The 25,213-nt window shown below is 33.9% G+C and overlaps 1 protein-coding gene across 5 annotated transcripts in view; it reads right to left on the reverse strand.

The window, feature by feature from the left end:
- NBEA (neurobeachin) overlaps nucleotides 1–25,213 on the reverse strand; it is a 451,486-nt gene that overhangs the window by 355,489 nt on the left and 70,784 nt on the right. For all 5 annotated transcript variants that reach the window (XM_021541930.3, XM_021541926.2, XM_021541925.3 and 2 more), the window contains exons 2-6: nucleotides 16,233–16,464; nucleotides 10,578–10,678; nucleotides 10,232–10,327; nucleotides 7,773–7,894; nucleotides 1,154–1,280 (exon numbers count right to left, since the gene is read on the reverse strand). In XM_021541930.3, coding sequence (XP_021397605.2) covers nucleotides 1,154–1,280; nucleotides 7,773–7,894; nucleotides 10,232–10,327; nucleotides 10,578–10,678; nucleotides 16,233–16,464 — 678 coding nt within the window. The remainder of the gene's footprint in view (nucleotides 1–1,153; nucleotides 1,281–7,772; nucleotides 7,895–10,231; nucleotides 10,328–10,577; nucleotides 10,679–16,232; nucleotides 16,465–25,213) is intronic.

Genomic DNA, 25,213 nt, shown 5'->3' on the forward strand with positions numbered 1-25,213 from the left:
GCACAAAGAAAACTAGTCATTCCAATTAAAAATTACCAAAAGCGTATCTTGGTAAAACATGAAAGACTACTTCCTCATCAACAAGTAAAGATCAGCTAGATTCCAAGAGGTGATGAACAATAACATAATACAAAAGTTAATTATATTTGTTACTAGATTCAGATGATACTTTAAATGAAAATTGAACTGTCATCAAAATACATTTCTGGCTATAAAATTGGAAAAATGTGAAAAACAGAATTGATTCAGTCCACTAGACTCAGCAGATATGTGTTTATAAGGCTTTATACAACCCTGAGTGATATGCTGAAAAAATACATTACTTTGTTTTAAGAAAACCACAAGTGACCTCAAAGCTACATGACAAAATTAGAATTGGTGATTTTGAACCACAAATACATACCAAGAGAAACAGTGGGACATTAAGCTGATGTGTGAACAATCTCCCTAAGAGATTGGTTTCTCAAAAAAAAAAAAAATTCAATATACAAATTCTAAGCCCATAAAAAAATGGGCTTCATAGCAAAATATACACAAGACTGATAGCAGTGACAAATACATAATGCTTGCTATACAGAAAAGTCAATGCTTCAGTCAACTAACTGCAACACTGAAGGCCACAAAATCATCATTCCCCTAGGACTACTAGGCATAGAGTAGAAATAAACACTAAAATGATCTAGAGATGTAATCAAGATTTACTATGAAAAATGAGAAACCTTAAAACAGCACTGAAATGGAAGAAAGTTCAGAGCATTATATCATACAGCATCAGACAATGAAACTCTAGAATTGCCAGCAAAATTTTTCAAGACCTTGGCAACAGTTACCAAGTACAGAATTTTCGGAAACAGAATGAAGATATTTAAGTAATTAAATGTAACCATTTTACAAATACAATTCTTCTCTATCTGAAGCAAATTAAGCAGTAGTTTTGAAAACCAAGCTGATTTATAAAGTGATACACTAGATTATTACATTTCTCTTGAATTGATTCTGAACTGCAACTCTGCATGAACACTAGAGCAGTTATTTATAAATGAGGAACTATGATTAACACTATAGCACTAAAGGGATTTTAGCCCTCCTCCCAGAGGCACATTGTCTGCACATCTTCAGCACTGCTCTTTACCATAAGCACCATTTTGCTTACCTTGCGTGGCTGAAAGTCATACTTCACACAGTGCTGGAAACCTTTGCCTTTTGACTTCAATGATGTAACTATTAAGCAGTTGCCAACAAAATGAGCAGAATACCCAACACCTTTGCTAGTGCGGAAACTGAAAAGAAAGAATTGTTAATTAAATTGAGAAAAGGGATATTATTTTATAATTAAAAGGCATAAATACTACTTTAAACTGTCATGAAGAAGAAAATAAATTTGTATCCAGAATGGTGAATCTAATTTTCTTCCACCATTTTTGGGGAACTACTCACCTTCAGGACTCAACTGAATCCAGGCTACAATTTAAAAAACAGTACATTTTTTTCCTAGAATACAAGACAGTAGATATAATGTCTATCACATTTCATCCTCAGCTTCTTAATTAATCATTTAAAATACACATCTGTTTATAGTTGTGAAGAAATATCCATTACACAACTCTTGTGAGATGCCTTGTAGTTTTGAGGGGTTCAGAGAACAATGCAGCTGATATGACATATAAATTTGGATTCAAGATAATTATGCACAAGAATTATTTTTCAAGACATGAATAAGTTATGCTAATGATATATGAAGTTTTAATCATACGAGTTGTAGATTTATTTTCATTTGTCAAATGGATAAAGGACTGCAATTTTAAGAAAGCAAGCTTAACAAGGATTTCCAAGCTTTCTTGTGACAAATATCATAAAGATAGATAATGTGAAAGCTCGTACATTTCATATTTGAAATCAAAAGCATTTAAAAAAGCAATTCTGGACTTCTTAAAAAATACTTTGCAACTTTGTAACTGGTGAAAGTTCATTAATGCCATTCACTGAACAATCTAAAAAAGGCAAGTCCATATCTACAGCTATGCTGCTTAATCACTCCTGAAAAGCCAAGTACAATGAAGAGCAGTTTGCTATCAATAATATGGAGAACGCTGTATAACACTTCTAGACTTTAATAAATAACCAGTGGCTGAAATACAAGGTCTAGATGGTGAATTTAATCTATGAATTCTGAAATGAAGCCTTGAAAATATAAAGAAAAAAAACTACTAATTTTGAGTACTTCTACAAAGTCCTGTAGCCCACTAATTAATACCTTCTTATTCTCTTAATGTAGCTGACTTATAAAATAATTTTATGTTAGTGAAAGAACACTTTAAATGGTTTCTTTGTTGCATCATTTTCTTCAAACACTTTTACTATTTTTTTCTTAGAAATATTAAGAAATGAAAGGTACATGCAAACACCAAGTTCAAATTTCATCTTCCTTAATAGCTGCTAAAATAGTCTATTCTTAGTCTACCCTACTACAAATATACAATATTGATTTTAACATGGAAAAATTTTCATATTTGTGGAACTTATTCCATCTTCAGAAAGCTACAGCATTATTTAAGGAGAAATCCGATTTTTCTCTTTGGTCATTGTCAAAAAAATAGTTGATAAACCATGACAGTTAAAAAAAAATAAACTCTTTACAAGATAGGCGTTGTGATTATACCCTGAGGTGATCAGGGCTGAGACATTCATGTCCCATGAGGGCATTTGTAAAGGAGGTAAAAAAAAGACATTCGAATTCTCAGATTTTGGAAAGCCACTTTTGTTGTATTGAATTAGGATATTTTTATTTAATTTTAAAAACAGAGTAAACAGAACAGGTGTAGTAGATTATTTTTCTGCACCCTAATGAATCCTTGCACAGAAGTTGCTACTTCCAATCTTAAAGTATATGTAGTATATAATTTTTTTTCCAAATTCAGACTGTCTTCCTCATTCATTCATCTGCTTCTCTACATTGTACACAGCTTTCTCTTCCCCCAAGCTGCTGTGCTGAAAAGAAGCATTATTCCCTGCCACTGTCTTTAATAAGGGCTTCCAGAGAACTCTTTGCAGAAAAAAAAATTAAAAAGCACTTCTTTAATAAACGTACAATGTCCTCTCTAAATAAACGTAAGATATAACCCAAGAATGAAGAGAAATATTATATGCTGTCCATTATCACTGACCTCAAAATTGAAAACACTTTATAAAACTGCCATTCCTTTGCATCTTTTGAAGACTATTTTTAACCTGGATCATGCCAATAATCGGCTTCCACAATAACCCTACAGGCAGCTCTACCCATCAACAAAAGGAGCAGTGAACAGCCTCATGGAAGAATATCACTCATACACACATAAATCTGCATTACCCATATACAAAACCCGCACAACCACAGCACTGAATTTAGTGCAATAAAATGAAGGTTAAAAACTTAAAATGCAGCTTTCACAGTAAGAGCTACTGAATGTGTTGTGAGATAGTTTGAGACTTTGATTTATCTCCTTAGGGCCTTATGCCATTCAAATAACTTTTCAGCAGGTAACTGCAACTCTCACAATGCTAAATCTGTTTCTCAGCAATGTAAGTCATCTCTAAAATGGTCTAAAATAGTTTCCTTTAGCAGAATCCCATTCTGAAGGATAATAAAACAATACAGAAATTCACCACATCCTGACAGTGTTGTATTATTTGATTAGAGATGTCAAATATAATATTTTCTTTTAAATTACCAACATCCAACCATTGTAAACATCATGTTTTTACATGATAAAACATTATTACCACTGTATGAAATGCATCCTAATACTTCGAACAAGAGCTAGAAAGCATTTTGAAATAAAGAATATCTCTTGAAGAAATGTCTAAATCTTTCAAATGTTCTCCTTTTCCTATCCATATTGGTTACTGGGCTGATTTTATCTCCACTGTGGTCAAATCCAACTGGTTCTGATATTTTAAACACTGAGTTGTCCTTAAGTGTGTAACTTCCTGGTGTTCAGCACACGAATATGAGAAAGCAATGAAATAATGAAAAACTGCTCATTTCTTAGCAAGGCTTTTTCCCTTGAAATAGAATGAATGATTTTATAAACATGAAACTTAGCCAAGATTTTACTTTTTTTCCTCCAAGTTAATTAGATTTCTAATACAAGAGTAGTTAAGGAACTGAGTACTCAAATGTGTTTTTTTACTTCAACATTTTACTATATAATTTAAATCTTAACATATTCTTTCTTGCCAAAGGTAATGTAAGCTAGGACTGCTCTATAGGATACTCCAAAGCTCAAAGCTCTCTTACCAATTACCTACATGTGCAGAACTTGCCACATCCAAAGATGTTTCATTTCAGCCAGTTTCTCAAAGCAGCTATTGAATGTTATTACACTTCCGCAGCAAGAGGGTATTCTTCCTTCCACCAGTGGAACTGTTTAGGACTCCAGTTTCTTTAGCTTAGGATTTTATGAGCAATTTAACATGATCATAGTACCGATATTGAGATGATATCAATTCATTCTTGCCTGAAAGGTGCATGTGAAATTTGCTTTCTACTAACTTTAGAATTTCACTATAGGCTTTTGCAACTGTTCTGCATTATCTCTGTTACTAGAGAAGGTCTGAAAATACTAGACAGCTTGATTCCCCTGTCTCTACATCTGTAAAACTAAAATGTAGAACACAGTTTCAGAAATTTTAGCCATTGCTCCGTTTAATGCTTGTAGAAGCATTCGGACTTTTTATGGCCAAAAAGCACTAACATACCAGCCTCAGTTCACCTTCGAATTCTTTTAAAGAACCTGATACATAATCTGAAAGAAAATACCTCTTAAAAAAGAATGAAAATAAAAAACACATATAAACAAACAAACAAAAAAACAAAAACTCAAGAAATAGCTCTAAGTATCTGGATTGGTCATATGTAATTCCAGGCCTTAATTATGTCACCCATCCCTTTTTTTTAGCAGGAACAAGTAAAGTAATTTAAGGGATAGAGAATTCCCACTTGAATGTGCTTAAGGTTAGCCCTAAATATCTAAATTTGCAAGGTCTTTATGACAAAGAATCTATACCTTATCTTTAAAGAAACATTTCCAACAATCTTTTAAAGTATGATAAGGATTATTATTATTACTATTATTATTACCTTCTTATGTCTTATAATTTTGATAATAACCATAGTACTGTGAATCTAAAAGTCTGAATTTTCTGATTTTCCAGTCTACCCACTGGATCTCAGATTTAAAAAAAACCATTCATTATAAAATGTGTTTTCCGAGGGACAGTTCACTCCCAAGTGTTTTCCGAATAGTACCAGTTTTTCCTATGGTCACTTAAAAGAAGTAGAAAGTCTTAATTGTAAATGACATTCCAGTAATGCTTTTGCCAGGATTTCAGGAAGGGATCACACCAACTTTATTATCATCTCTGTTTGTTCAGATTATCCTTAAAAAGATTACATTAGCTTTTTCAGCTAGAACAATGAAAATGGATTTTATGGTCAGTTGGTAACCTACAACCATTCTTAACATCCTGCTGTAATTCCTGCTTTCTACATATAGCTATTCATTCCATAAGCATGGTACCCATTATCCACTGCTAGATATATGATGTTACGTGGCTTATACTGAATTTTCTGCCACAGAATTCTGAACCTTACCCGTTGAATTTGACTGCTTTGCCTTGTTGTTACTCATTGTTCTTGGAAGTGTCACACTTCTAATTTTCTTCCAGGATTGTCACACTCAGTTTATAATTGGTAAGATAGCTACAATACTGTTCCAATATACAAGTGTTAATAGACTGCCAGCAGCTGCCCAACACCATACTCAGAGATATTTAAAGCTACTTTTTTTAGAAAAAAAACCAAGCTGGCATACAGTTCTTAAAGCAGGGTTTAGCATGTCCCTAATAACAGAACAGTGGCAAAGTTCCCTCACACCTGGCAAATGTGAAAGCATTTCTTTGCTTCCCTTCTCCATTTTTAAGAATCAGTTTTCACATCATGGTTGAACTGACGGAACTGCTGTCTCACACCACAAAGGCACTGCACTCACCTAAAGACTTGAGTTATTTATATGACACATTTTTCACCTAGTTAAACTGGAAAAGATATTACATGACCAAAAAGGACGTTGAAAGAAAACAGATAATTGCGTTGGTGTCTTTCTCTTGGTGGTGGCTGTGTGTGACATAAGCTTTCATGTGGCAAAGTCTGAAACCTATGTAGAGTTTAGATGGATATTTTTCCTATTTTGAATTATTAATTATACCTTGGCTTAACCTATTATATAAAAATAACAATAATTTGCATTGCTCCTGTCATGGCAAAGTCTGGAGGGCTACATCTTGGGTCCTGTGTTTTTCAACATTTTCACAAATGACTTGGACACAGGACTCTAAGGGATAAAAGCAAACTTGCAGATGGTAGAAAACCAGGAGGAGCTGTTAACTGATTTGAAGACAAGGAGGCCCTGCAGGGAGATACTGACAAATAGGACTCGGCACTCACCAACCACAGGAAGTTCAAGAAGGGCAAGTGCTGGATTCTGCACCTGGGATGAGGAAACCCTGAATGGACAAACAGACTGGGGAATGAGATGCTGGAAAGCAGTGCCATGCAAAGGGCCCTGGGGTCCTGGTTAGCTGCAAGTCAAGTACGAGTCAGCAGTGCCCTGGCAGCCAGGAGGTCCAGGAGTGCCTTGAAGTGCACCAGGCACAGCATCACCAGCTGGGCAAGGGAGGGGATTGTCCCACTCTGCTCTGAGCTGGGGTGGCCTCACCTTGAGTGCTGGGAACAGTTTTAGGCACCAAAATATTAAAAAGACATTAAACTATAGGAGAGTGGCTGAAGGAGGGCCATAAGAATGGTGAAGTGCCTGGAGGGGAACCTGTATGAGAAGTGAGTGAGGTCACTTGGTCTGTTCAGCCTGGAGGAGGGCTCATTGCAGTTACAACTTCCTTGTGAGAGGAAGAGGAGGGGCAGGCACTGATCTAAATTCTCTGGTGACCAGTGTCAGGACCCAAGGGACTGGCCTGAAATTGTGTTGGGGAAGGTTTAGATTGGATATTAGTTAAAGGTTTATCACCCAGGGGGTTGTTGGGCAGTGGAACAGGCTCCCCAGGGAAGCGGTCACAGCATCAAGCCTGGCCAAATACAAGAAGTGTTTGGACAATGCTCTCAGGCACGTGGTGTGATGAGGATGGTCCTGTGCAGAGCTGAGGTGGACTCAATGATTGTGATGGGCCCCTTCCAACTTGACACACTCTGTGATTTCCTTCTGAGATTGGTATATTCAATTTCTTTTATACACGTTACATTGACATTACATTTTCACATTTCTGGGGAACCGGTCATCAGTTAACCATTTTTATATCCATAGATCTAATTTCTATTACATTTAGCTAACATGCAAACTGTGCACTCTGAGTTTAACAGATTTATTTTGTAGTACTTACCTCAGCTGAGAATCCTTACCATCAAACAGAAAATATGACAACATTCTCCATTTAAAGCTCTAAGAAATAATATACTTTAGAATTCCTAAAGAAACCACAACACTAGATTTTATGATTTATCTACAAGGCACATGTCTTGAATCCATGGATTTCTGAATTGCAAAGCAAAAAGGACAAATGGTTTTCTAAGAGTTATATACAATGAGCAGCCATTAAAATTTTCAGATATTTGGCAGGGGTAGGGATAAAGCATGTCAGGGACTAAAAATAATGAGAAAGATTAACTGTTGGTTAGGAAGCCAGAACAAACCATAACTGCAGCATTATCAGGCACTTACCAATAGAGATAGGGTTTATCCTTATCTACATTGATATTGTTTAGTGGATCCATACGAAACCAGGTATTAAGAGTAAACCCATTTTGATAAGGCCACTTAGCAATAGGAGGCAATGCAATTGCCTGGAACGAGGGAAGAAAAAAAAGAAACAAATTATTAGTTTTTTGAGAAATACTGTTAAAAGTAATACCTTTCTAAAATCCTCTGTCAGTATAGATAGATCTGTAGATCTGCTTTAACTTTCAAATATGAAATATGGGGAAAATCATGCATTTGAATTAATGCATTACTTTTCTATCTATTTTAAAACAATTTAAGTTTTAACTAAATAAATTCTTTCAATAGAGGACATAAAATTAAATTTGTGAATGGGCAATATTAAGAGAACAAAAAGAAAAATTACTTCTTCAGAAACTAAACTAAAAATTCAGCTTCTAACAATTATTAATCTCATTAAAATCTTAAATATAAAATCAAATTAACCAACACATCATAAAATAGAGATTCATTGTTAAAACTAAAACTAAACATTTCAAGGAACACCTCTGGGATATGGCTCCTGCCTCCTGAGAGGCAGTTTCCTGCCTGAAGCAGAAGAGCTGCTTGATGATGAATGGGAACAACACCCCAGAGTAGTACTATCACCAAGTGTCCTCCAACTGGAGTGACTAACATGCACCTGCACAGACTGGTAGAGATGTAATACAGTACTGGGAAGAGCCCTACAGCTGGGAAAATGAAGCACCTCTCAGCAGCATATCTCTAGTCTCTTGGCTCCTCATACTGCCACCGAAGTCCTGGATATACAAGGAGCGTGCACTTAACTTTAAAGAGAGCCAACGTGAAATCTATAATGCTGATTGAAAGTTATGCTGTTTCTCTGTCTGATGTCAATTTCGTGCATCACACCAGAAAACAAACTCAGTGCTAGCGAACTAGGTCCTGTCCAGTCTCTTTCTTCTAAAGAATCCCTTTGGTTTTTGGGTCATTTTATAAATTTCTGCCCATGGTCTACTTCAGAGGATGAATCCTCTCCAGAACTTCATAGTGCAATACAAAATGCACTAATAAAGAAGTGTCAATTTGAAACTTATATTTCTTGATTTACAGGTGTGCAGTTCATCACGAGTAGTATGTGAAACAAGATTCCTGGAATCAAAGTAAAGAGACTCTGCATTTCAATCAAAAACTCCTGTTATTGATGCACATCTATGGACAAGAAGGAATATTTGAAATTCTTCTCTAAAATGTTTTTTGAACCTCTGATAAAAAATTAAATTTAAGAAAGAAATTTCATCAGGTGCCTCTGAAGCCCAGAAATGTCAAAGCAGTATGTGTCACTGTAGACATTCATATTCTGCAACACCTGTGTTGCTGGTGCATGTATTTGTAAGATATGTTAACTGTGGTTTTAATTTAGCAGGAGATAATGAAACTTTCCCTTTCAAAACTTAGTAATTAATTCTTTACACAATCCACCTTATGCATTTTGCTGACACATCTGTTTATACGGCTGGATATCAAACAAGATCAAAGACCTAATCTAGCAAAAAATAACCCAGGTGTAAAACAGTGATTATCAGCCAGTTTACTTCCCAGATGCAATCTGCTACTCTGATAAGTTTGTTCATGAGGAATGGATGTAGCAGTTTGTGCTTAAAGAAAATTATCAGTGCCATTGATGGATGAAGTGCAGGTAGAGCAGCCTTCATGCACTGGCATGAGAAAACAGGAATCTCAGGATTATTTTCTGCTAGAAGATTCCACGTTCTACCTGAGCATATACCTACCATTCTATACCAGAATGGAACTGTACCTCAGATTTATCTATTACCCATATTAACCATTTCTATTTACTCTCTCAATAATCTATAAATCTCTACACAATACTTTAATTTATTTGTAAGGTTTTTTGGTGGTTTTTTTTTGAAAGTACATGCAGCAAATGGAAGAGAGAATATCTACTTGGGAAGGTTTGGAAAGGAATATAATTTCACCATTGTAAGTTATATCCACTGCCCTGATGGAAAGGAAACAGTTGATGGAATTCAGAGAAGATGAAACCTTTATAATAAAATTTATGACTAAACAGCCACTTGTAAACTGTGATGACATGGACAAGTTCATTTATTGATTTTTCTCAGCTCTCTCCTTTATATAATATGGATTACTTTATTTTAATAAAATAGCACTCTTCTTTGGAATTTTCAGGTTTCTCTTTCACAGTAACTTCCTCAGACCAAAATCTGCTGCTTGATATTCCATCCTCACAAGTGCAACTTCTCAACAACACAGAATACATCGTAAATCTATGGAAGGCAATGTCTACACTACTCAAACATGTATTTCCCTTCTCATTTCCTTTTCAAGAATTTCTGAAACCAAATGAAGGGAAATGCAAATGAGCAGTTAGCTATTTATTTATTCCTGAAATTATAGAATTTTGGTTGAGAACTTACTGCAGCACTACAGCCTGGGAAGTTGAAAAAGGTATCAGGCCCATGTCTCTGTGGCATCTGATTAAGGACTGATAATAATTTAACTGCATGTCTTGGCTGTGAAAGAAAGGAAATTGCACAAAAGTCAATACAACCATTTTTGTACTCTGTAAGCTACAATGGAAAGTGGACAGTTTTCAAACAACAGAGCAAATTAACTTTAAAATAATTAGCAAAAATACTTCTTGAACATATGTTCAGTCAACTTGAGAAAACAAATTCAAGTTTATATGTCCCAGGAGACAGTTTATGTTAACTTCAGGCTCTAATGGAATGATACTTAATGCTTTATCTGATCACAGCTTACCCAGATTCCATTTTCCCCTCGAAGCATGCTGAACAAAAGCTTCAACTCCTTGACAGTGATGCTGTAGCTGGCAAGAACCCCCAACATATCAACTAGGAGATCTTCAAAGGAAAATAAAGTTATTCTGAACTCTGAATTTCATTGCTTTGATAAATACAAAAAAAAAAAAAAAAAGCTGAAAAAATACCTTTAAAAGTAAGTGTATCCACATATTCTAAAAATCCAACTTACGTATACTGAATATTTTACAAAGGATTTCATGTTAAATTTCGCATCACACTTTGCAAAAAGTATTACAATTATGGAGCATTAATTCTTCCCATTTCACAACATGCATCACATAAGATTTCTGCTGTATATTTTTGGGATAAGAGTTCCTTCTTTCCTCTGAAGTTAACATTTTTTCCAAAAATTTTGACCAAAAAGATGCTTTACATTAACCTAAACCCAGCATTTTATACTATCATTTATATCATTCCCCAATTTTTGCTGCAGCAATAATGCTTCTGATCTTTACTGTAATGAAAGACCAGGGGAAAATAAAAGTAAAACAACACCTGCCACTGGCCTCTGCTAAAAACCCAAACTAACAAAAACCCCACAAAATCAAACAAAAATTCAGCAATCAAACCAAACAATAGCAAAACAACAACAACAAAATAAAGGAAATCAAACAAACAAACAGAAATCATAGCAAGAAAATAATTAAAGAGCACAATAAGAAGGGATCAAAATTGCTAACAGGATTATGGAATACAGCTTTCATTACAATATCTCAAAACCCATAAGCTTTTACAAGAACATTAAACAGAGTCTCCCTTTCAGAGACTATTAGGTATAAAATTACTTATTTAAAACCCCAGAATTTCATTTTAAGAATTTGTTAGCTTGTGGGATGCTGAACCTTTTCTTATACTCCACGTTTTTTCTGGAATGAAATGGACTAATAAGAATTAGAACTTCCTTTAGTGGGAGGTAAATCAATTTGCTTATATTCACAGATGAGACATAAGAATGTAATTCAAAGACCAAGCAGTGAAGTCCAGAGTTTTCAAAACAAAAGAGCTACAACACAACAAAATCAGCATAAGTACATTTTCTCCATCTGTTCCATAATCGCGGAATTCCTCCACCTCCTCCTGCCTCCTTGCTGAAACTTGTAGAAGACATAAGTTTCCACAGATAAGTTTACATTTTACTGTAGGATTGCCTGTTATCCTTGTTCATTAATAAAAATATGACTCTTACAGATGCTGACAGTAGTTTTTAGGAGAAGCAATTCTTTCCAAAGATATTTCACATTCATATTTTGTTTTAAAACAAATTTTCTCGTTGCAAATTCATATATATACGATTTTGATCAAAAGCATTAATATTTATTTAGCTTTTTCCACAATTAAACTACCTTATAATCCTTAACAAGCAAAAGTCATATGTGAAAAATGAAATGTCATTTAATTTTACAGGGGACATAGTAAATTGTTTAGTGAGTGAAATTACATATCAGGAAAGGCAAAAGAAAAGCAGTTTCAATTTAGCAGACATTTTCACCATAATTTCTGAATATAGTCCTAATCTCAAAGTATAGATTTCCCTCCACCCTCCTTTCTTTAATCTTCCCTTTAAAAAGAGTGCCACATACATTTGTGATAGAATTAGAGAAAAAAAATACACCTAAGGAAAATAAATGCATTTTCTTTCATGGTGGTGAATTCTATAGCTTGGCTCCCCTAGTACCTGCTCCCTTTACTGTGGTATCCAGCCTGCAATGTAAAGCTGGCACATCCTGTACATGATCAGAAACTGGGAACAGTCACAGTGAACACTCAGAAAAGGAAATAAACACAATCTTTGGCTGCGAATTTCCCAATTCCTATTTTGTAGTTTCAGCTTTCTTTTCAGATCAAGGGACTGTAAATGTTGCTTCCTTTACAGAGCAAAAATATTTAGTAGAAGCAAAGTTGTCTGGTGAAAATAAGAACACTACTAAAAAAAAAAAAAATCTTGTAATATAGAGGAAAAATTGCAAACAAATACAGTCAAGCACAGAAATGATTGGCAAGTTTTAAAAATCACTGAACATGTGCTGCTTTGTTTCATTGTTATAACCCTGTACTACCTTATGGCACAGAAAAATTCTTATTTCTGCTGAAGGTGTGGGTAACCTACAGGCATTAGAAATACATATTTATAAGTAATGAATTAAACATTGATGGAGAGAAAAAAAATAAGCTCCCTAATTATGTAACTGGGTAAAACAATGACCTGGAAGACTGAAGCCCAATAGGTAACAAGCAAAGATAAAGCAAACAACATCTATGGAAGTTAAGGCTATTTAAAAGCTTCTGTTTCAACATAAAGACTTAAAATAATTATTACATAACTTTATTCATACTTATTAGAAATCTCATAAAAGAGCCAGTCCCATCTGGTTTATAAATCCTAGTAATCCACTCATCTATAAATGGACAAAGGTCAAAAAGCATACTACAACTGGAGTTTTTTAATGTCTACTTTTTTTTTTTTTATATATTAAATAAGATTACATATGTAACTGGAATCCATGATCTCATTTCAGAAACAAGATTGCATATAACAATATTATGTCCAGAAGGAGAAAACAGGCAGTTTCTCATTTCTCATGTATTTCTAATTTCTATTAATGGCACCTTCTGAATCCTTTCATACTAAGCAGTTTTCATATGAGCTATAAATTAACCTTTAAGAAATGCTTTATTCAGGCACTTAATATGAAAATACAATAGAAATACAACAGAAAAATGCCTCCCTGTCTTTCAAGTAACAATGCACATATACCAAAATGAAGGGTCTGGCATTAACTTTGGAAGACATATTAAATAGCACTCGAAAGAAAATTTCGGGAAACTACCCTCATGCCTCCTTAACCTCTTAATATTACAAGGCCATGAAATAGTGAATTTTAACCCCTGTTGGTGATGTAAATTAATTTTCACAGGTTGCAATGTGATAATTGTGCAGTTTTTCTTACAGATTGGGTTGGTTGAAAGAGGAAAGCTTGTTAACAGCCCATTAATGACAGAGCTGTCGAAACCCAACATAGTTGCTTGAAACCTAAGAACTGTTTCAGTGCTTAAGAATTCAGTCCCAGCAGTTTTAGGGCAATTACCTACATCATCACAATGTACTGTGAGGAAAAAATGGGACTTAGGTGAGACATATCCACTCTCTGAGTTCAGGTTATTCTCTCATCCATAGTTCAGACCTCTCAGATAGGACTACAGACACAAAGAGTCCCTCAAAGCAGGTGATCTACTTCACTACTCATCATCAGGAAACAGAGAACTGCAAAAAGTGAGTCCCTCAAGGAGGATCCCATGTAAGTGTTTTAAAAAAAAGTATCAATCATCTATGAAAATATTTTCTCCTTAACTATTGATAAAATGGCTGACCATTCCCTATATTAATATAGCAGATTGTCACATTTCAAAGGTTTTTTTGAAAGGTGGTGCTTCTGGAAAACAAATTGAGCCCATCTGGGTTGCCATTGAGACTTTCAAAATTATTAAGCTTTTATTTCTCACCACAGAATCTTTAAAAACACATTAACTTAGATATTTAAAATACTCAGAACCTCTTGAATCTGAGAGTCTCCATCTAAACAGACCGAAAAAATTCTTCGCATTGCATAAGTTTGGGTATATGTTTATTTGCTGCTGTCTTGCTATCATAAAATCAGAGAAGAGTGGCTTCAGATTTAAACTGGTCCTGAAAGTGAGCTATCAGAACATAAAAAGATATTATTGCCTGTCTTGTCTAGTTAAACCTTATCTAGGTCCAATCAAAATGTTTCATAAAGGAACAAGTGGGATGACCTAAAAACAAGTAGGCAACTCCCAGAGAAGCAAATTACGAGAAAAAAAACAAACAACAACAACAAAAAAAAACCCCACCACAACCAAAAACAAACAAACAAAAAACCCAAACAAGACCCCCAAAAACCCCCCAAAAAACCAAACCACAAACCAGAAAACTTATACCTTTTACAGATGATGATTCAAAACTTTGGGCTGAGAGTGAATTAGCAACTGTTTTGGGGAAAAAATGGTACTGACTTTCTAGAAGTAAAAATGAACACAGCTCTTGTTCAAAGTATCCTCCCTTTAATGTTTAAAATAATTTTAACACACAATTTCTTACTTTATTCTCTGGTTTTGGGATGCTCATAGAAATATTTGAGGTAAAACAAGTCTACAATTATGACCTCAACATTTCTGCATAGGACATTAGGGAACACAGATACTGCATTAGTTGTCACTGATTTTGCCTAATATCAAAATAGTTATTACATTACCTTTTTTGTTACTTTTGACTTATTACCAATATTATTACCACTTAGAAAAGGAGACTAAGGTGCTTACAGAAATCAAGAGATTAAAAAAAAAAAGAATCTATTGGTCTGTTATACTTCAGTCGAATTTCACTGTACAGTATTTAGCAAAACAATTTAAAATAATTTCAGCATTTAGAGATACATTCCTAAACAAGATGTTGATGATATCTTGCTTTGAAACACAGAAGACAGCTTCTCCAAATACTTAATATTGCAAACAAATTTATACTGAAAATAAAAGAAAAAAGGGCAATGAAAAACTAATTCCTCAATAATCTAGTTTTCATTCTGTTGTTATCATAATCTTGTTTATTGTCTGAAATCCTTGCTAGTTTACTGTTCCAGAAAACCTGTATACATGTCAAGAATCAGATCATCAACTAAAATATTAGAAATATGGAAGGTAAACCTCTGAAATCTTTCAAAAATGCCTCACAATGTAAATATCCTACCATCAGTCACAAATTATATAATAATTAAGAACTTTGCTTTCACACTGTATTGAAAGAAACTGCCTAAGCTGCCTCAGGGAAAATGAATTGTAATCATATAACTCTCTTAAGGTGCCATATTTAAATGTGATGAGCAAACATGTTCTTTATCCAAGTAATCAGGATTATAATCTATACCCTGCTATAGAGAGGGTGTAGTGTGGAATAGCCTAAAATTCCTGCAAACATACTATGAAAACTGTTAACTGGGCAATAAATTCCTCACTTATTTTCAGCAAACAAACAAAGCATGCTCTTTTTTTAATGCTACAAAACACTGTAGGCTGTTAAAATCCACAAATGTAAAAAATTAAAATATATTATAGGGACCACATAATACATTATGGAATGATTGTTTAATGGAATCCACATATCCAGCATTCAAACCTGTAAATAATATCTGTTATGCTGTCATATGAGGTTATGTTTATAATGGATCTAGCAATTCTGACATTATGATTAAAAATCACCAATGTATATAAAAACTAAAATATTGCCTTGTAGTTAAAAAGTCTTACACTTTTTCTAATTTTTAATTTTTTATCATTAAGAAAATATCTTCTCATATGAATTAACACCAGTTATTTTATACAATGAATCTAGAGAGATTTCAAACTAAGAATATATTTTTGTCATTTTCCTGAAATAATAGAAAAGTACTTCTGACTCAATAGCAGTACTAATGAAAACATCACTTTAAGTAAAAACCAAAACATCCCATACCCTTCCATAATCACAAAACATTGTCAGGTCAAGAATGTAATAATTATTTTATCAGTTGGTAATTTATACCTGCAATCATGTCGTCCACGGTACTCATCTTCAGCAGTACCTGTTCAATTAAGCCAACTTCCGTGCTAGTCTGTAAATTACGGACACTTTTACGTAGAATTGCAGTGAACATACTCCAGATTTCTGCTTGGCACGTTACATCACAGTGCTCCAAAAGCTCTGACATGCATGTAATGCTCTCTGCATCCTGGATTATAAAGTTCATCTCTAGATCAAATTCACCACCAACCAGCTAAAAGAGAAAACAAGAACACCATTACAATGTGAAATACAGTTTAGTGTCTCTCATACCTTCATTGTGACTAATATAGAATATGTTTTATATAGTTAGAGAAGCAACTTTGATAAGAGAAACTTACAGCTATGCTTTCTAAGAGCAAATTAACAATCATGCTATGCAAAACAATGCTTGTAAAAAATATACACACTAATATCATAAAACAGTTCCTTCAATTTTATCACTGTGTTGAATACAGCATCTCAATAAAATAAAAACAAAATATATTTGAAGCATTCCTTCCTATGAAGTAATTGAAATGGTATCATGGCCCAGACAGATGTAGTGCAGAACCTGAAAAGTTCAAGAAGCAACTGAGGCTTTTCCACCATTCTCATAAATTTGCTTACTCAAATATAAAGACACTGAAATTAACTTAGCTTTTTGTCCCGATATAGGCCAACATTTTCCCTTACTTATATGTTTGGAAGACCTTACTGCCTTTTCCATTGTCCTACCCAAACAGTCATGCCCTGAAAAAGAACAACTCATCTTCTCTGGAGTAACACAGACATAGAAAATTTACATTATTATACTACACGTCAGCTCATTGTGTGGTCAAGGAAAGCTGCTGACTGGTGCAAGGGAGAGACTGCACCAGGAAAGGAGCAAGCACTGAGATAAGAAGTGAGTTAACAGCAGCTGATGAAATGAATGCCTCACTCCTATCCATCCAGGTACTGGTAAAACACTACCCCCAAAGTCCTAAGCTCCAACTAAATCGCACAACTACCAGGCATGTATTAGGAGTGAGAGAAAAGCAAACCAGTAATAGAAGATACAGTCAAGACCAAATATATCTTCAGGAATGGAATTCAACATTTTTGATCAGTTATTTGTGTAACTTAAAAGAGCTGAACTCAAGACAATCTACTAGACCAAATATGAAATTTAGCTTAAAAAAAAAAAAACAAACCTTTTAACGGCATAAACATCTTTCAATTCTGAAGGAAACAGCCTGACTCTTATGCGTCCTACTTTATCCTAGTACCTTCAAAGAATTTTTGAAAGTATTAGTGTGAAATTTCACAGAATCATGGAATCAGAGCATGGCTTGGGTTGGAAGGGACCTTAAAGATCATCTTGTTCCAACCACACTGCCATGGACAGAAATCTTTCACTTGACCAAAGTTACTCAGAGTCCCTTCCAGCCTTGGTCAATCTCTCTGGGAAACATGTTTGAGTGCTTCACCACTCTCACAGCAAAAAATTTCTTCCTAATATCTAATCTAAACCTTTCCTCCTTTAGTTTAAGGCCTTCCTCCCACTACCTATCAGTACATGCTCTTGTAAAAACTCCTTGTCCAGTTCTCCTTTAGGCTCTCTTTAAGTGCTATAAGGTCTCCCTGGAGCCTTCTCTTCTTCAGGCTGAATAAACCAATTCTCTCAGCCTGTCAGCAACACTAATTTCAGTAACTGTAAATATATTACACAAAATAATGGAATAAATTTATATTAAAATAATTCTAAGAATTTTTGTTCTATTTGTTTAATGGAGTTATGTAATTAAAATTTCAATAACAAGTTTTAAATTAAAGCTATTCAAAGAATTATCTATTATAAGTGCATAATTTCAACAGTCAATTTTAATAGAAGGAAAATCTATGGCCTATTTAAAAGCAGTCGGTATTGACTTCAAATTAAACTCTAAAAAATAAGCAAGTGGAAACTCTGCAAACTTTTTTAGTGGCTAAGCCTATCCAATTATTCAAAGACTTCTTTCATATCCCATCTTCAGACAATTAATACAAATAAGCAAGGACTAGCTTTGGCTTCCACCCTAATTCATATTTTGCATTCACTTTCAAATTACTTTTTCCTCTATCAATTAGTTGTTAATATTAATTATAATTTTGTAGCATAAAAGCTTCTAATATGCTAAATATATAAATTTACTACCTCCTTAGTTCTCCTGAGACATTTAATTACATTCAAATAAAAACTATTATCCTAATTATAATTAGTACTTTAATTTAAAATTTGTGACTGCATATCATATATTTGCATATTTGGTAAACACAATGTGCACCAAAGGAAGCCTAAAAAATGACAAGATTAGAAGCACACTATTTCTGTGGTCATTCGTTAGAATTATGAAACAGTTTCAGAGTTTTTACTCTTTTTTCAAGAAATCCAGAGTTTTTATTTCTGAAAACAGCAGCAACCTGTCCATACTTCATCAGCAATCTGCGCTGTTGTGTTTTCAGATATCTCTTCACCAGGATGTGCTTGAGATTATGTTAAAAACACCCAGAGCTAAAACAGCCACCTGTAGAAGACAAGCAATTGAGCTGCCTTACATGATTATCCCAAAATGAAATTAAACACCTCCTGGAAGTGTCTACTTTCCTCCATTTCTTCCCATGGAGGAAATATAGCATGAAAAATTGTACCTTCTGAGTCTTCATTACTGGATACATTCAAAAGCCATGTGGTCACAAATCAGGACAACTGGGCTTAGTTGGCCCAGCTTTTGCAAGAGGGCTGGATCAAAAAACCTCCACACTTATGTTTCACTCACAAATTCTGTGATAATATTTTGACAGGCTACCTTCAGACTAGATATGCTACCCACCATTTGGTTTTGATAAGTTTGACTTAAAAACAAGGAAAAAATTCAGTTATGCTTCAGCTGGAATGAAGAGCTGCAATGCAGATTGATCCCCTTTCCTCCAACACTACTCACTGTAAACTTCTAGTTAATTTAAATTAATAAACTAATACAGAATAAATAAGACAGATGGAAATAATTCACTACAGACTAAAATAAATCAAACGGTATTTGCTTTCTAATGTAAATCAATATACTAATATTATAAGTGTCACTTAAGTGTTATTAATATGCAACACTTAAATAAAATGAAATGAAGTCCATGTATCAGTCTAAAGTGACAGGATATTTCTGTACTATTAAAACCAAGACATCTTATTCTATAAACCATCTCAGAAAATCTGCATCAAAAATACACTGAATGCTCAAAAACTTGGTTCTATGAAGAATCCTCTGAGCTACAGACTATTCAGCAGGTGCTACAATTATTTCACTTACTCAGTTGGCTACAAGAAATTTATAGTCCATCAGGATGATTGCTTATTTCACCAAAGAAAACACGAAAATGCTCCTATTTGCTCTTAACTTCAGTTTAAACATATTTTAGACAGTAAAAATGTTCATAATTATAATTAAAATCAACTTCCTTAGTAAAGGGAACAAATTAATGAACTAAATGACAATGATAGCAAAAATGCAGGAAGGTAGGGGAAGGTGACTTCTTTAAAGTATTCATCCTAAATTCATCATGAATTAAAAATATTAACAGTTTTGATAAAAAGAAATCTAAGATGACAAGGAAAAGCTAAACAAAAGCAAGTATACAGAAATAAATGAACATGGTTCATTTGTGTTCGGGAAATAGAGCAGGCAACCCTGTTTTAAAATGTGTACAATCCAATGGAATTCAGCCAATAAAAGAACATTCACTACAAAAAAAAGTATCCTCTACAACATCTCTGCAGGTGAATTTCCCAGGGGGGACAGTATGTAAAGAGGAATAACCAGTCTCCACCACAACACAGGGAGGTAACCAGGGGAGAAGCACAGTGGCAATGAGCTGGTAAAGTGCTGACATCAATGATAAGGATCAACTTTGCTGAAGAGACAGAAATCATTAAATGCACTTAAAAACCAACTGCCAAGAGCTGTAAAGATTCTTTTGATATCAACTGTCCAGAAAACAATGCTTAAAAATTCAAAATTAATAAATGCAAACTAATTTAACATTATTATAATTTTGCTCATGTGTACAAGACAACAGGCTCCAAAGTCTGATAATATGATCCAGAAAAGAGATCTTGGAGCCTGAGAGGGTGCTGCTTCAGAAAACTATGCCATATTAAAAACTGCCAATAAACAACTAAATATTCATAATGAACTTGCAGCTTTCCAAGTTGGGTAAAAATGTAGATGCAACATCATATACCAAAAAGTTAAATCATACTTTAAAAAATTAACTTATTTTTAATATAGCTCCTGTAATAGACTTCTGTAATAAGACAAATTTCAGCTAGAGTACAACATGAACACTTCGACAGAAATCCTCACAGAAGGCAGTATGCCATACCATAAATCAGTGCTTTTTCCATATCATGCATCTCAAATACAATTTTTTTTTATGTCAAACACTAAGTCTTTGCATTCTTCAAGGGAATATTTAATATTTAGTAAAGACCACACTTTCACTATGATTAAGTATCCTGAAGCATTGCTTGTACTTTTATATATTCTGCATTTTTCACAGCTCAATTGTAAGAAATGAAACACTGATCTAATGTTCAGATAATGGTTACAGGTGTGTTAACTGTGGAACAAAGTCCTCCCAAATTGGTAATGAACTGCCAGTAATAAGCAAGTTAAACTGGATTCCCATGCTGAGATTGCTTATAACAGGTGGACACTCCTTGCAAATTGCTCCAAGAACCTTCCTCAAGCTACACCACCATTCTCAAATGCAGCTGCTTTCCTCAGAATCTCCATTTTTAGTATTGTGGCCATTCCTCAGTAAATTTCTACCATTCATCATGTTATGCAATAAAAGGGTTTCTTCCTAAATTGCCACATCTCTGCAGAATTTAGGCTGGTCTTTTACACCCTTTTGACCTAGAGAAGAAATACTCCCCCAAACACAAGTTGTCTACATATCTCAGACAGCATATTCATACCAGTTCTTGAAATGCAATAAAATATGTGCTGCTGAACATTAGAATTAGAATGTTGACTTCTGAAAATTGGAATCTTTTAGTATCAGATTCTTCAAATCACGTTTGGAAGAATGAATTGAAATTAAAAGTGAATAGAATATTTCGGCTGGATGTGACCTAAAAGAATCACCTACTCCAAGTGTCTGACCACTTCAGGGCTGTCTGAAAGTTCAAGCATGTTGATAAAAACATTATCCGAATGCCTCTTAAATGCTGACAGGCTTGGGGCATCAACCAAAATTCAGAAAGCCTGTTCCAGTGTTTGACTATCTTCACAAAGAAGTGCTTTCTAACATTCAATTTAAATCTCCCCTGGTACACCTTGAACTATCCCCATGCATCCTGGCACTGGATACCAGGGAAAAGAACTCAAAAACTTCCCTCTCCACTTCCTTTCCTCATGAAACTGCAGACAGCAATGATTAAAGACAGTATATTAGAGCTATATAAACCAAAGTTTTAAAGCATTTACATCTCTAAGTTTGCAGTTCATTGCTGTCAAAAAGGCATTTTCTAGCTTCCTTCAAGTTGGAGTCCTATTTGCATTTATTTAAACAAAAATCAAGAATATGAATCCCATTACTAGACAGACAGTGGCACTGAAAAATTCGGGTATCACAATATTATAATTACTAAAGCCCTAATCACATCCAGGCCTAATCTCTACCAGATCACTCCTACATACTCTCTCCTAATTAAGTAATATCATATTTGCTCTCCTTTTTCTAAAGGCAAAAATAAATGAAGGCATAACACAGTCAACATAACCTCATCTGTTTTAAACTGAAGCATTTTAAGTTCAAATATATACATATACAATCAAAATTAAAAAAAAAAAAAAATCTCTTTCCTTGTAGCTATATAGGAGGTAAACAATTTGGGAACAAAATTAATTCTCTTCCTCTTCCTAATGCTCATCTCTCATTTTCAGCATTACAAAACAGCTAATTCAGCATATGGCACAAGTTTCCACAGAAGAAGAGTTGAGAATAACCTACTCAAATGAAATTGAAAATCTCTTAAATTCCCAAATCAATTAGTTCTTTTGAAGAGAAAATTAGTAAACATTTAACTCTTGATAACTAAAGCCATCATATAATGTGGAAGGATTATTTTTGTCAAAACTGGAACATCTTTTCTGCAAAACAAACTGAACTGATTTCATAATCACCAATGAGAATTCCAAATATGTGGAATCAGATTGCTACTGTTTCTTATATAAAGACAGGCAACAGTATAAGTATTAAAACACAGTTGTGTGAGAAAAGCAGTAGTGGACTTGGGCAGGAGATAAACAGGTTACTATTTTATGGTCATTAACTAAAACTTTAAACTTCTAAACAATTAATTCAGATTTTTAGCAGATTCTTTTTCAACTACATGAAAGAAGATTTCTTTAGGCAAAACCACTTAGAATGCTAAATAGCATAAATTAAATTGTTCAGTGACAAAAATGTGTGCTGATCATATGCACTTGTTAACCTAAATATATCAATATAACTACAGAGAAAATCACAGCTAAAAAAAATAAGAAGATATGTTTCATAACTGGTATACATTATTTATTTTTAAATTAAAAAAATGGTAGTCCTCAGAGATTTGAATTATAGCTACATGTATCTGGGCTAATTTTCACAATTCTTTACCATTATTGGAAAGTAAAAGATGCTTCAGGGAAATGATTATCTCAGTGGTTTTAGCTGAAACATCAGAATCTTTTTCAGGGAATATAGTATTTCTTACTGACTATAAAAGGACAACAAGTTCAGACAGGCACTTCTAAAGTTATGTCAGATAAATCTTAACCAGTGTGCTCACAATATGTTTTATAACCAAATGACTGATTCTTATTACAACAGGATATCATTCTGCACAGTAGCATGCACTTTTAAACAAGCCTTCCTTCATTTAACTTCAAAACCATTTTTACTCTGAATAATATATTGCACATACTCAGTAGTTTGTCACTAAGGGAATGCTACCTAGGAAGTTTATTGACAATTTTAAAGTAACCCAAGAAATGAATTTAAATGTTTTTTTAATACTTGCTGACACAATATGAATGAAGTAACATGGTAAGCTTTTAGTACTTACAAGAATGTTCTTGTTATTATGCAAGCTTAAAAATACCCCATGAATTTACCTTCATTTTCTTACATTTTTCTTTGAGGGAGGAGGATACTCCTGTATGTGGACCAACTCTAGTAGTAGATCAACTGCATATACGTATGATTTACTGAGACAACTATCAATTACACTCAGATCACAAAGCTGTATAACACCCTTGACAATGTCGGGCCTTTTCTAAGTATTGTGGAGGCTTAAAGAGAAAAAAGAAAAAAAAAAAACCCAAACCACAAAACAAAAATGGGCTATTCACCACAAATTGCTTAAGCTGTTCTTCACCTACTGCAAAAAAACACCACTCTTTTGGGGTAGGACAGGAATTAGTTTGATGAAGTTCAAATACCTGCCTTCATAAAAGCTTCTTTAGCACTAGAGTCAGATTCCTTGAAATAAAAAGTCCTACCTCTCTAGAAGGAATGCAAAAAAATGTTTAAAGCGTGACACAGGACAAATCTTATCCACTTAGAAGAACTTGTAAAGCACTCCAATCACACCTGACAGAAATAAAGACTGATAAAAGTACTTTATAAAAAAATACCTAATCCAAAACATAAACCTAAAACTCCTCCTCATGGTCTCTTGTTCCTGAGCCACTAGAAGGGGACACTGTTCCTATTTGTTATTTTGATCTCCACAAAAGCATTTTTGGCCAAAGAAGAATATGAGCTTTTATTTGAAGATGTTGAACATGAAAAATTAAAGACTAAGAAATAAAAATTGCAGGTTTATTTTCAGTGGAGTAAAATTAAAACCATTCTCAAACTTGTAGCTAATTTGTTTTCAGTTTATCTAGTTCAGTTTCTCTTATAAATTACTTCTGATCTTGACTGAATCACAAAAGAGATCAGCCAATTAGATAAGGGTCATTCTTACATCAAAAAAGGGAACAGATACTCAGAATTTATTTTAATAAATTAAATCAAGGCACATAGTTTTGCCACATATCTGAAAGCAAAAATTCAAAATTGATTTTTATGGACTATAAAGAAGTTGATAAATGAGTACAGCTTAAAGAGCATGAAAAATAGTATTACTAAACAGACATTACCAGTTCATTTTGCTTGTAATACTTCATAGCCCATTCTTACCTGTCTTCTCTCACTTTCAATAATAACTTTAAAATCAAGGTACAAATGTTAGTATAGTATAAGCTCATGCTTCTAATTGCCTGTTTTCAATAACCATATATCTTTTAAAACAAGTTACATGGTGGTGGTTTGGAATTGTGGTGGTTTTTTTTGTTTGTTTGTTTTAGGGGGTTGTTTTTTCTTTAAGGTATTTTCTTTGTTTCCGAGCCAGAAGAGAAGCAAAATAAATTGAAACAACTGAAGGTTACAAAAGTCACAAAACATAGATAAATTTTTTTTGCAACTACTTTGTAGCCTCTTCTACTAAAGACTAAGCACTTTCACTGCTGAAAATTGCACAGCCAAATCTAATAGGTCAGCAGCATTCATTATTTATTTTTCAACAGTCACAAACTATAATGTAGCTTTTTGGGGTGGTTTAGATAATTTGAATGATATATTATCTCTATAAAGCAAACCTTGCCGAGATCTAACATAGTTATCAGAGAACATCATCAAAAAATTGAAATTCTAAGAAACATTAAGCTGTCAACAATTACACATTGATTTAAATCTAATTTGTATTGCACAGCAAACACTATTGCACATTATGTTTGTGCAAACAGCAATGTCTGTTTTTAAAAGACAACTGGAAAAACCTTTGATACATGCATGAAGTTTTTCCAAACTTCACGTACAGAAGCAAGGAGAATGAATTTGCAATAAGTACTAATAGAAAATTTTAGTCAACA

This window comes from Lonchura striata, chromosome 2 (assembly GCF_046129695.1).
Source record: "Lonchura striata isolate bLonStr1 chromosome 2, bLonStr1.mat, whole genome shotgun sequence".
Taxonomy (NCBI): domain Eukaryota; kingdom Metazoa; phylum Chordata; class Aves; order Passeriformes; family Estrildidae; genus Lonchura; species Lonchura striata.